Source organism: Sebastes umbrosus, chromosome 5 (genome assembly GCF_015220745.1).
Source record: "Sebastes umbrosus isolate fSebUmb1 chromosome 5, fSebUmb1.pri, whole genome shotgun sequence".
Lineage (NCBI taxonomy): Eukaryota > Metazoa > Chordata > Actinopteri > Perciformes > Sebastidae > Sebastes > Sebastes umbrosus.
Window position 1 is genome coordinate 31,872,191 of NC_051273.1, and position 12,837 is coordinate 31,885,027.

A 12,837-nucleotide genomic window follows, 5' to 3' on the forward strand; every position below is an offset into this window, starting at 1 on the left:
GTGTCTTTTTGTCTTCCTTTTTGAAACCGACACGTTGAACATCCGTGAGCTGTTGTGCAAATCGATCATACGTGTCAGTTAAGTGCTGACCTGCATAGGCCAGCCAGCGTTTTTAAAGGGTCAAAGGTCAAAGCTTGTTGACAGCACAACTTGTCTCAGGGCAAAAGATGAACTCTTTAGTAATTTCTCAGCAAATCAGTTGCTCTTGTTTTAGCTTTCTGCAGCAGTGATGAAGTGTTGTTTTTACTGGACCTGAGCAGTATATAATCTAGGAATATTTTTAACTCGTCTGGCACAAGTACCCATACACAGATGTCAGACTTTCCTATGTTTTATTCTTCCAGAAACATTAAGTGGAATTCAAGACCACCTACAGGTTTTTTTATAAAGCAACAGAGAAGAGATATTGAACACGCCGCATGTCTTCTTCAAAGAGAACGGAGCCGGTGTCGACCCGCTGGCTTTTCAGCTCGTATATTCAACTGCAGGACCATTGAAACGCCATACTGTGTATATACAATACATTTATTGCTCTGCAGTGTTGTTTTCAAAGACGCTTTCACATGCCAAGAGTCGAGCACTATGTTTAAAGACCAGCAACTACAAATGTAAAGAACTAAATGCCTCTAACCAAAAAGGTAAATGCCAATCAAAGTTCAAATTAGGGCTGTAAATTGATAAAAAATATTTAATCCCGATTGATCGCAAGATTGTCCATAGTTAGTCGTGATTAATCACATATTTTTTAAACCCTCACGGATACTGAATTTAGCATAAAAAATATGCTCAAATCATAACATGGCAAACTGCAGCCCAAAAGGCAACAACAGCTGTCAGTGTGCTGACTTGACTATGACTTGCCCCAAATATGCATGTGATTATCATAAAGTGGGCATGTCTGTAAAGGGGAGACTCGTGGGTACCCATAGAACCCATTTTCATTCACATATCTTGACCCCTTTGAAAATAGCCATGCCAATTTTATTTTAATAATGTAGCGCAAGTTTGGAGTGTTATTTAGCCTCCTTCGCAACAAGCTAGTATGACAAGGTCTGTATCAATGGATTCCTTAGGTTTTTTCTAGTTTCACCGCCCGCCACAGGCTCAAAATCTTAAGTTTCATTAAAGAAATAAGTGGCGTTAAAATTAATTTGCGTCAACGTGTTATTATCGCGTCAACTTTGACAGCCCTAGTTTCAAATAGAGTTAACTTTGGCAGCTCTGTTTTCCTTTAATGGTCCCTTTGACACATATAAGAGGTGAGTTAAGCTGCATTCATACCAGATCCGGCGTTGTGGCGATTCGCTGCAGGGTTGTGCAGCGGTGTGGAAGTGCCACTTTAATGACCCATTGATTGCACAACAATTAACGTCTTTTGTTCCCTCATGGCTATGTTGTACAGCTCTGGATCGCAGGTTACGTGATTAGCCACCGCAGTGTGACGTCTGGTTGCGTCCTCCTAAAGTTTGATTCTGTTTTGACTTTTCCGCCGCAGACTGCAGCCTTTTTTTTTCCCGGCATCCCCTGCAGCCGCCACCGCCGCAGCCCAAACTCACTACCCTCGTTCAATATGAATGGGACGACTGACGTTTTTTTGCCGCTCCGACGTGCGGTGTGAATGTAGCCTTAGGGCCTTAACACACCGGTAGTGTTTTTTTTTCATGCAATTAATTCACGTATCAATATATTTTTCCGAACTGTTGTTTTGTCATAAATAGTTTCACACAGAAGTCAAATATTATGTGGCGGAATGAGGTTGATTTTTCAGCAGCGCTGACCAGATCCACGCCTTCCGTTCTTACCTTTCACAATGAAAGCCCGACACATATAATATTCACAGGGGAGTATTTCACATTTTCGTGTCGTTTATTCTTCACATCCCCGGTGTGTTAAGGCCTTTTACACCAAAAAAAAGGACGGAGGCATTTTTGGTTTAAAACCATCATCAGTGGTGTCTGGTAACAACAGCTAATATCATTTGTGCCAGCTGACTTCTTAGTTTCCTTCAGCTGATGATGCAGCTGATGTTTGTAACATTGAACGTCAACACATCTGCAACTACAAACTGGGAGAAGGATTCAGGCAAATATCAGCTGATACCAGTTACTCAATTTATCTGTCTGGATGAAGCACATTCCTCCCTCAATCAGGCCCAGATGGAACAGGGCATGCAGGCTCCTACAGTGAGACACTGTAGCCAGCTTTTTTTGCCCACAACATTGCCACATCACTCTACTACCATCTAGACGCTGACATAACGTACAATCATGTGTCAAACGTTGTCATAATATTGTGAAGATGATACTATTTTCTTTCTCTTCAGGTTTGGCTGGAAGCCACAAAACCCGTCGTGAGACAAGTCAGAAGTAAGTGAGCTCAAATATCAACTCGCATTCCACCTGATGAAAAATGTAATTGTGTTCTGACGATCCGGTCTCGTGTGTTTCAGGACCAGCAAACACGCTATTTAGACTGTCAGTGAAGTTCTTCCCTCCAGACCCCGGTCAACTGCAGGAGGAGTTCACAAGGTCAGTGACTGTAATTTCCTACTGGATATTACTTCTATTTCATGCCTGTGTAGAGGGGCTTTAGAAAATACACAGATTTCTTTCTTTTTTTCTTCCCTTTTCAGAAGCTCACGATTATGGTTTTCAGTCCTCCCAAAAATATTTCTGAAATTCTTTGAATGCTTTGCCGCAGTCAGAAAGAAATAGTGTCAGTTCTTGTATTTATTTTGCTTTAAAGTCCACCGAAATTAAAAAATACGGTTTCCTTGTTTTAATCCAGTGTGCCTGTGTTCATTTATCTCTTGTTATACGTTAAAAAAATCTTACATCAAAATCTGATCTAAATCTGTCTGTTCTCTTCCTCTAAACTGTTTCAAATGTTTGAGGACTCATCCTGCACTCATGCATTCATCCAATCAAATGAGATTTTTGGCAACTAGCTAGCCACACTGGTCATATAAAACTACACAGTTTGTGGATCGTAGTAGCTAACAGAGCAATATGGAGAGGGACAGGAAGAGATGTGTGTTTGGATATCAGTGGGCAAAAATGTTGTTTTCATTTCCAAAACAATGAGGCTGAGGTCGAATTCATTCAAGGGAAACTTTGACGATTTGCAACCGGCTCTCTGCCTCACTGTAGCGCAGCATCTGCATGTACTGCAGTACTGCAGTAGTACCACAGAGCCGGTCCGTTTCACGGGGACTTGAACAACTAACTCAAAAAAAGCAAACATGACATTTAAGATTCAAGGAGTTATTTTGTGAAAGCCTGTTGCATGACATTTATTTTCTTCTCATAAACATAAACCAATGGACACTAAGCCTTTTTTGTTTCTTTATAGGTACTTATTCTCGCTGCAGATGAAAAGAGATCTGATGGAGTCCAGGTTGATCTGCACAGAAAATACTGGAGCCCTGCTGGCCTCTCACCTTGTCCAGTGTATGTGTTACTACAGTGTTTGGTTGTTCACTCTTTACAGCTGTATTTGTTTGTATATTTGATTTGGAAGATGTAGTTTGTGCTGCTTTTGGACTGTATTGCATCATACAGAGAGGTGTTTCTGTTATTTAGTCTGCTCTCATAGAATGATAATGATAAAATGATAGAAACACCTAGTATAACACAATGTAATACGACAGCAGCACAAACTGCCGGCTCCAAAATGACCACACAGTTGAATCAACAACTCTATAAAAGTGTTTCAACATTATGACCTTCGTGAAGGCAGGATTTATTGCAGGGTTGTTGTATTAGACTGCATTACTTTTTGCGAGGTGTACCTAATAAAGTGGCAAGTGAGTGTAAGTACACATGTATTTGAATGTGTAGGATTCATGACTAGCTAACATCTGGTTAAATCAAAAGTAAGTCTTGTAGTCATAAAATAATAGATCCAAAAATATTAAGCACATCTTTCTAATCTCATTGAATTTGTTAATTAAACAAATGTTTATTCATTGGTGTTGTTATGAAACCCTATCAGGAACAATGTGCAAAATAAAGCCAATGGACCTCGCTTGATAGACGTTTACCATGATATACACAGAAAAACTGACGCTTCGCTCTTCCTTGAACCACAGCGGAGATCGGCGACTACGATGACGTAGCAGACAGGGACTACCTGAGGATGACCAAGCTGTTGCCTTACCAGGAGAAGGTGGAGGAGAGGATCATGGAGCTCCACCGCAGGCACCTGTAAGTTGCTCCTCTGATCTCTCCTACGCCTGGTTTCATGTTGAGCTAAAGCTGTAGGATGTTACATTTGTATTTTTTGCATCGGTCCGCCATTCCATTACCTGGTTGTGCCAGTTTGGTTGTGGCATTGTTATGTATTTAGAACATTTTGTTGGTTATTTAGAAGATTTTACACACCACGCAAAAAAAACCCAGTTCGTAGCCTGACACACATCAGATACACTCGCTGTCATGTGTGTCTGATTTAACGTGAACTAGTACTGTATAGCACCAACGTAATTCGGTCAGTACATTTAAAAGTACCAACTTCAGTACCCCAACCCTAGCTTCAATCGAACCAGGAGTTACCAGTCTTACCCCTAACCTCAGTAACAAGTTACTGCTGCTTCAACGGTCATGTTTATGCCATTAAGTACATAGTTATTGCCGTCTCATGTGTCTCTTCCCTACTACAAAATAGACCATCTAAGTGCCAGCAGATTGTTCCGTCGCCGCTGCTGACTGGGCACTTCTGCTCAACTCTCTGGAGCACAGTTCATCATATTTTTTTTTTTCATAATTTTCTTGTACTCTCTATCACATGAGACTTAAAATATAGCAAAGTCCAAACTTGAAATACAAATACTGTTACGAGGGTGGCTGTGGCTCGGAGGTAGAGCAGGTTGTCCACCAATCAGACGGTCGGCGGTTCAATCCAGGCTCCTCCAGACCGCATGTTGAATTGTTCTTGAGCAAGATACTGAACCCCAAATTGCTCCTGAAGGCTTAGTCATCGGTGTGTGTGAATGAGTATTTAGATTAGATCCTGATGGGCAGGTTGACACCTTGCATGGCAGCCTCTGCCATCAGTGTTTGAATGCTGACATTTAGTGTAAAACTCTTTGAGTGGTTGAAAGACTAGAATGGTGCTATATAAATGCCATAATTATTTATTTATTTTTTAAAGTGCTGGTACACAAACAACGACCTCTTTAGAATACGGGTGTAAGAAAATATTAAGTATGATGATATTATGTTTTGTGATACTGCGATTCTCAAAAACACTGTATGGATTTTTAGTTAATAGTTTACATGCAAAGATATGTGTCCTCTCAGTGTATGTGCCCTCTCAAAATAGTGCTATGATGTTACAGGGACTGTGATAAATGTAAATGCAGATTCCACTGTTCTGATTGCATAAAATCAGTAACTTTTTTTACTCAGATTTTATGCATATGGTGGAGTGTTCTTTACACAATGACAGTTTTCCTAAAATAAGATTTAAAAAATCGCAATATACCGCCTTGCTTACAGTATCGCAATATATTGCAACATATTGCATCGTAACCCCTGTTCTTGCCAATACACAGCCCTACTTAAGAGTAACAAGAGTGATTAAATGTGATTCGTGACTTTTTCTCGTGAGAACAAGTTAAGCCAGTTTACTGTAATGTGGACACGGCTTTTAGGACAAGGAGTGTCAGGGTTTGACCTCTCAGGGCCTTAACTTAATATCGTGGGTCAGTGTATCACAGCACACCAGAACACAAGCTCAAAGTTTGGACTGTACTACAAACTGATGCCACTCTTTCCCTGAGCGTTTTCAGCTAAACGTTGAGCAAACCACAAATATTGAGGCACATTTGCTGCTTCTAAACATTTGGACCGTCTCAAATTCATAATCCACAGGGTATCACATGGATGACAATTTTTGGAATTTGTAAACAGTGGCACATTGTCTCAGCCTCCTTTTTTTTATGTGGCTTTAAACACAAATGTTTAGTGTTAACTATCATGAGGTAACCGAACTGAGACAACATAATGAGAGGGTTTGTCCCATTTCAGAGTCTCACAAAACAACTCTCTGCCCTTTTCCCACCACCAGCCTCCTTGTTAGCTTAATGCTATCCTACGGCCAATAGGGGCTCTTTTCAACCCGGTTGTATTAGGCGGCTCTAAAGACCTTTACTAATCTCTTCCCTTGGTTGCCAGTGTGGAAGCGCAGGCGGCGAGTTCCCTGGCCTAATCCCCAGCTCTGGCCTGTCTATTAGCCATAAGGCCAGTGGGGTAGGGGAGGGCCCTAAGGAGATTTCACCGCTTAACGGATGAACAAAATTAGAATGTGGTGATGATTGGACGGATATGTCTTCCTAACATGCTGTTTGGTTGTAATCACATGGTTTTAGATAATGCCGCATAAATCCTCGAAGTTATAAGGGATTTAAGGAAACACCACTCTGCAAACGAGTCATGATACGATCTGTGTTTACATTTTTTGATGTGGTAAACCAAAAAGTCAAATTGCAGAATGGACACAAGGCTCCAAACAATACGTTATGCTCCAAAAACCTGGTCAATTGTGATTTTTAACCCTATTGGTTTGAGGAACACAATTTTTTTTGCTGCACTTTTGGCATTGTGTATACAGTATATGGGAGAATCCAAATCAAACCAAATCTTTAAGTATTGTCGATAGAATCATATGTAGCCAACAAAGTACATCATCAAAATGTACTCCTGGAAAAGTACAGGCTCAGACTGTAAAGGGAGAGTTAATTAACAATAGATAGGAGGCACATAGAATTCAGTGGTATTAAATGTGGAACGTGGAGGTGTTTTTCACAAAGAGACGGTTCATTCGGGAGTATTTAGGAGCAATGAGAAGTTTATTTATGCGGCACATTTCACACACAAAGTCAATTCAAAGCAAGTCCCAGATTGCATCAAGTATGTTAAATAGAGATGGAAGCACAAGACTTTACAAACCAACGAGCCCAATTCATTTTAAAGCATATTTAGATGATAAAAAAAGAAATATATAGGGAAGTTCATCATGTTTTTTCAAGGTGCATAGTGGGGTGCACTGTTTGAATTTAGGTGAGATTACACAGGAATTGCCATACATGGTTTTCAAAGGGTTGAGATGAGCATCAAGTCTTTGCCTTTCCTCTTATCTCACAGTTTTTACTGTTTGTTTGTTGTTTTTTAGCTGAAGGACTTGAAACCGCAATTACTGAGAAAATCTATGGGGAGTGTAGTCATTTAGTTTAATGGGTGTTGTCTGCAAAATTCTAAACGGTAATTTCATTATTTTGTATAATTCGCAGGGGTGTGAAAAAAATCGATTCACCTATGTATCGTGATTTTTTTTTTTTTACGATTTTGAAATCGTTTTTTTTAATACCAGAATCAATATATTTGTGTCTTTTGCGGAGGTAGAAGGAAGTTACTGCTTTTATTGTTGTAGTTTGAGTAACGTGACGTCATATCCGTTTCAAAAACCAAAATAAAGCCATAGCTCCATTATAGTCACCAGAAGTATAAAACGTGTTACATGTCCCTTATAAATTTAAAAGAAAATACCGCTCCAGCATTTTTACTGTATCAATTTAGATATTTTCCCAAATAAAAGTCACATATTTGTACCTTGAAATAGCTACGTTTCTGAATGCTTGCGGTGCTATAAAAACGCATTGTTCCATAATTCCTGACAATGACTGATATATTTGACCTCAGAACATCCCTCATTACATACTCGCTGAAAATCAAACATTGTTACTGGATCAATTTAGATATTTTCCCAAAGTAAAAGTTTCTAGAAGTGTATGATTCACCTTTTTCCCCCATGGACTAGTGATAGAAAAGTTAACAAAAATGGAAATAAATCGTAATATTGAATACTTAAAAATGGCAATACATATCGAATCAGCCGCCAAATATCATGATAGCATTGAATCGGGAGATAGGTGTATCGTCCCAGCCTTAATAATTTGGTCTAATAGAACCATGTCAATGTTGAATAAAAGAGGCTTTGGGAACTCCACCATGTTTGGATACATAAACAACATTCCAAATCTCATACTTTTATCTTTTTACTTCTAGTACGTATTGAAGCTGCCCTTACAAAGTATGCACTGTTACATGCAGTATGCATAGCTAGGACATCCTACTTGCTCATGTATCCGCTGCACAGAGGATTGTGGGTCAGAATAGCCAGTAAAGCATGCCGGCTTGCATACTGCAAAATGCGACTAGATGTAGTAGGACATTATTGTATTTTTGGCATACTACATTTGACATACTATGTATTGGGACATACTTAATCTTTTTCTGGCATACTAAATGGTATGATGGTATAGGTATTGGAATGCACCAACAGTTGAATAAGAGAAAATAGTTTCTGTTGCATGAAGAAGACATATTGGGTTGATGTGTTTTCCATATTGTCTCCTCCAGTGGCCAGACTCCAGCTGAATCCGATTTCCAAATCCTGGAGATCGCCCGTAAACTGGAGATGTACGGCGTCCGCTTCCACCCAGCGGCCGACCGGGAAGCTACCAAAATCAATCTGGCTGTTGCTCACATGGGCCTTCAGGTTTTTCAGGTGAGTGCCGCTCTCACACCAGCTGTCTTTAGTGGACGTGACCTTCAGTCCCTAACAATGTCGCTAAAAGTTATTTCTTTCTTTTTCCCCCCACAGGGCAACACAAAAATAAACACCTTCAATTGGTCCAAGATTCGCAAACTGAGCTTCAAGAGAAAACGCTTCCTGATCAAGCTCCACCCAGAGGTTCATGTACGTGTTAAGGAAGAGATTATGCCTCGCCAGTGTTTAATGTCTGTATGTTTCAGATTTGAAGGAGACAAGTTTGCTGCTTGGCTTCATTGTCTTTCTCTGTATGTTTATTTTCAGGGTCCCCATCAGGATACACTTGAGTTCATGATGGCCAGTCGAGACCAGTGTAAAATCTTCTGGAAGATCTGTGTGGAATACCACTCGTTTTTCCGTATGTTTGACCAACCCCAACCCAAATCCAAAGCCATCCTCTTCACCAGAGGCTCTTCCTTCAGATACAGGTAGCACACACTGACATAAAAACACAGGCATATGTTATCTTTAGTGGAATCTCAACAGTTTACGTCACACAGAAGTGGTGTACGTCATCTGAAAGCTGGGAACCTGAAGATTAATTAGAGATGCAGATCTGTGACACTGTGTGTCAAGTTGTTCTAGTCATAAATCAGAAATAAAAAAATATTTAAAATGAATTGTGAAAATGTATAATGGTTTAGAACATTATGATGGAAGTATATTTCATCAGCCCCATGCTTTATTATGTCTCATAAGTTGTTGCACAATGTTTGGGGTTGATATCATTTGTTACGCAGATTTGGTGCTAAATTGAACAATTTTTTACCACTTGAGAATTGATAAAAATGATCAATAATCCCTCCAAAATACCACATTAAGACACCAAGACCTTGAGAAACACCATAGAAAAAGCCATGCTGGGATTTGGTATCAAAAACTTTTGGAGACATTTGGACATTTCTGCAAGAATTGCATTTTTCTGTGATTGGATGGCGAGCACTTCTATCCTGGAACCTGCTCATAATCCTCCTTATTGTCAATCTAGCTAGGAAACCCATCCATCCTCTGAATGCTCTAGGTCTCTAGTTTGTGGCTGTAAAGTTTCATGAGGCTGTGATTATCCTAGAGGTCACCACAAGGTCATTTTATACAGTGAGGTCGAATCAAAAAAAAAATAGGTTTCACTACTATTGGGACTAACATCATCCCACATACAGTAAGCTCATTGGCTCCACAAGTGTCTCAGCTGTACAGTTCCAATTTATGTAATTCCAGGACTGTTAAGGGAACCTTGGGGTTTTCTTGTACAATGAAACAGAAAAAAAATGTTGTGTTGTGTCAGTGTTTTAATTGAGAATTCTTTGTGTCAGTGGAAGGACCCAGAAGCAACTTGTGGACTACGTCAGGGAAAACGGAGCGAAGAGAACTCCATACCAGAGGTGTGTGTTTCTATATACAGTATATACACTGTTTATCGGAAGGACAAGTTGTTTACCTTACTAATTCTTCCTAAGTATTGACTGAGAAATGTTTCCACACTGCGTTCATGATAATAATTCTGCCATTATATTGTTTCTTGCTCAGGAGGAACAGTAAAGTACGAATGTCTTCTCGCTCCCTCGCCACCGATGTGCCAAAACAGGTCAGTGGCGCTTCACTGTGCAACGAAACTTTCCACACATTGTATTATAATAATTAAACTAATACAATTCTCCTCTCCTTTTATTACTTTCCTCTCTCTTTTTCCTCCCTCACTCTTGTTTTTTCCCCCCCTGTCCTCTGTGTTCCAGAGCTTGTCATTCAATGACAGTCTCCGGTCCCCGGGCTCCCCCTCCTCCCCTACTGTGTCCTTCCTCTCAGCGCACATCTCCGGCGTCCTCCCGCGGACAGAACTCCAACCTCAGCCGCAGCCTTTGCCCGCACTGAGCCGGTCTCCAGCGCCTCCCCAGCAGCAGCAGCAGCTTCAGTCCCCGCCGCAAGCCACCAGACCCGCGAGCCCCCCGAAGGAAGATCCCGTCAAGGCCGCATCACCGTCTCACTACACTTTTCAAGGTGCAACTAGAAATCAGGCAGTAGGACATTGCAGCCCCGTGTTTGTGTGTGTAGAGAGTGGCACTTCCCAGTCGCAGCCCTCCAAAAATGGCAATGAGGATAGTGAGCGTGGTGGGAGGAGGGGAACCGGGTGCTCGCTGGGAGGGGGCGGAGGGAAGAGGTCGGGGGTTCTTACACCTGAGGCTTTTGAGGCGGAGCTCTTGCGCACTAAACAGAATCCCATGTTCTCCATGTCCAACTCGCCGCTGCACGTCACCGAGGAGTTCATAGACGATGATCCCGCCGAGATTTCCTTTTACGGCGGGGGGGCGGAGGCCTACTCGTTCGGGCTCGATGATAAAGTAGATCAGTTTGATATTGTGGAGGAGTCTGACCTCAGCAAAAACAGGATGTTTAGCGTTGGCATCGAGGACCTGAACGGGAACACCAATCCCTTCCCCGATAGCATCGTGGGTCACTCTGAGACCAGCTCTTTGGTTAACAACCGCTCTGAGTGTAGCTCCCTGGACAACTTGGGGCTCAGCTCCGCAGGCGAGTCCATGTCGGTGGGTTACGGAGGCGCCGACTCCTCGTCCTCGCTCCGCCTGCCGGGCTCCGACATCCAGTCGGAAGCCAGCTCCATGGTCAATTTCCCTGCGTACTCGGTGCGGTCCGACAGCAGCTCCGCTGTGCAGTTCAGTGATCTGGTGGAGCAGCTGGAGCAGCTCAGCTACCCGCCCACGGCCACCGAGGGCTCGGGGAACGGCAGCTCGGACTCCGACTCCGACTGGGGCTCTGACAGCGTCCTGCCCCCTGAGCAGAACCTGTTTTACAGTAATCCGCTGACGGGGAACAGTGGAATAGAAGGTTTCCTCCTTCAGTGCCACAACCTGCAGGCTTTAGCACTCGCTGACCCCTCCGGATCCCCTCACATTAAAATGTAACATCCCGTATCGTTACAGCACTTAAATAATTAATAATGATAAGCAGCACTCTTTAAAGCTGGAGTAGGCAGGTTGGAGCAAATATGATTAAAGCTTCAGTAGGCAACAAGTTTTTTGGCATCATTGGGCAAAGATTCCATAATAACCTTTCAGCATATTGTAATTCAAGTGTTCTGAGAGATAACTAGACCTCTGCACCTCCTCATGGCTCTGTTTTCAGGCTTTAAAAAAATCTAGCCGTGACGGGAGACTTTGACCAATCATAGGTCATTTCAGAGAGAGAGCGTTCACACTTGAATTACAATATGCTGAAAGGTTATTATGGAATTTTTGCCCAATGATGCCAAAAATATTCTGCACACTGCAGGTTTAATAATAACCTTAGCCTCAACAACACTTTTGACATTCAGAAAGCTTTTAGTAATCGTAAGACAGATGACAAAGATGGTTGCAACATCTGTAAAGCTGATGAATATACTGCTGGTGTCCGGCCATCTTTATGTTTATATTTGGAGTACCTTTCCTACAGCGTGCACTCCCATCAGCGTTGATGCACATCTGTGTAGCGTACACTTGTTGACTGTCACATGCTTTAATTTTTAGCTCTCTGTACTGATAAGTGGCGGGAAACGTCTCCTCTTCCACATGTTGCAGCAGCACTATTATTAGTGTAGTAGTATCAGTGATTTGACCTGGCGTACCCCCGCCACGGTCCGGTTGAATGACATAGTCTTTCTTAGTCTTTTTCAGTTGTCTTTTTTACGATACTCAGCCTATTCAGAGCTACTGAGTATGCATTTTGGGGTGAATCCCTCAAGGATTTCAGATATTGTAAAACATGCTGTGCTTTTACTTTGAAAGCTTTATATCTTTTTAGTACATGTTTAACGTCCTTTTAAAATACTAAAGTGCACATTGGCATAGGAACGTGTTGTTAAATTGACCTTCCATTTGCTGAATACATAGTGATTTAACTCAGGATGTCAGAAAAATATTCCACCTTTATCTGGCTTAATAGTTTCAATTTAATGAAACAAATTAAAGGAAAACTGTAAGTAATTTATTTTAGTTTTTTTTATATAATTTCTACCCATATTTTATACTATAACTTGGCCAACAAGTAATCTTAAAAACTGTGATATCCTAATTTACAAAGTACTTAAATACCCCCAACTGCTATTGTCATTATAAGAAACAATCATTATCGTCTCGGCTTTTAAATCTCATTTCTTAGATGGTACTTGTCGTGCAGTGTACAGTTTTTTTCCCCAGTAGATTATTAGTAGATCATTAATCTGTCTCTAAT

The 12,837-nt window shown here is 41.3% G+C and overlaps 1 protein-coding gene across 5 annotated transcripts in view; it reads left to right on the forward strand.

Annotated features, from left to right (window-relative positions):
* Nucleotides 1-12,837, forward strand: part of farp2 (FERM, RhoGEF and pleckstrin domain protein 2) — a 38,512-nt gene that overhangs the window by 11,510 nt on the left and 14,165 nt on the right. For all 5 annotated transcript variants that reach the window (XR_005206891.1, XM_037769610.1, XM_037769611.1 and 2 more), the window contains 10 exons: nucleotides 2,324-2,366; nucleotides 2,450-2,528; nucleotides 3,352-3,449; nucleotides 4,091-4,205; nucleotides 8,421-8,568; nucleotides 8,665-8,760; nucleotides 8,878-9,041; nucleotides 9,927-9,995; nucleotides 10,141-10,198; nucleotides 10,347-10,608. Coding sequence is in view for 4 of the 5 variants with exons in the window: in XM_037769610.1 (XP_037625538.1) it covers nucleotides 2,324-2,366; nucleotides 2,450-2,528; nucleotides 3,352-3,449; nucleotides 4,091-4,205; nucleotides 8,421-8,568; nucleotides 8,665-8,760; nucleotides 8,878-9,041; nucleotides 9,927-9,995; nucleotides 10,141-10,198; nucleotides 10,347-10,608 (1,132 nt within the window). In the remaining variant the exon portion in view is untranslated. The remainder of the gene's footprint in view (nucleotides 1-2,323; nucleotides 2,367-2,449; nucleotides 2,529-3,351; nucleotides 3,450-4,090; nucleotides 4,206-8,420; nucleotides 8,569-8,664; nucleotides 8,761-8,877; nucleotides 9,042-9,926; nucleotides 9,996-10,140; nucleotides 10,199-10,346; nucleotides 10,609-12,837) is intronic.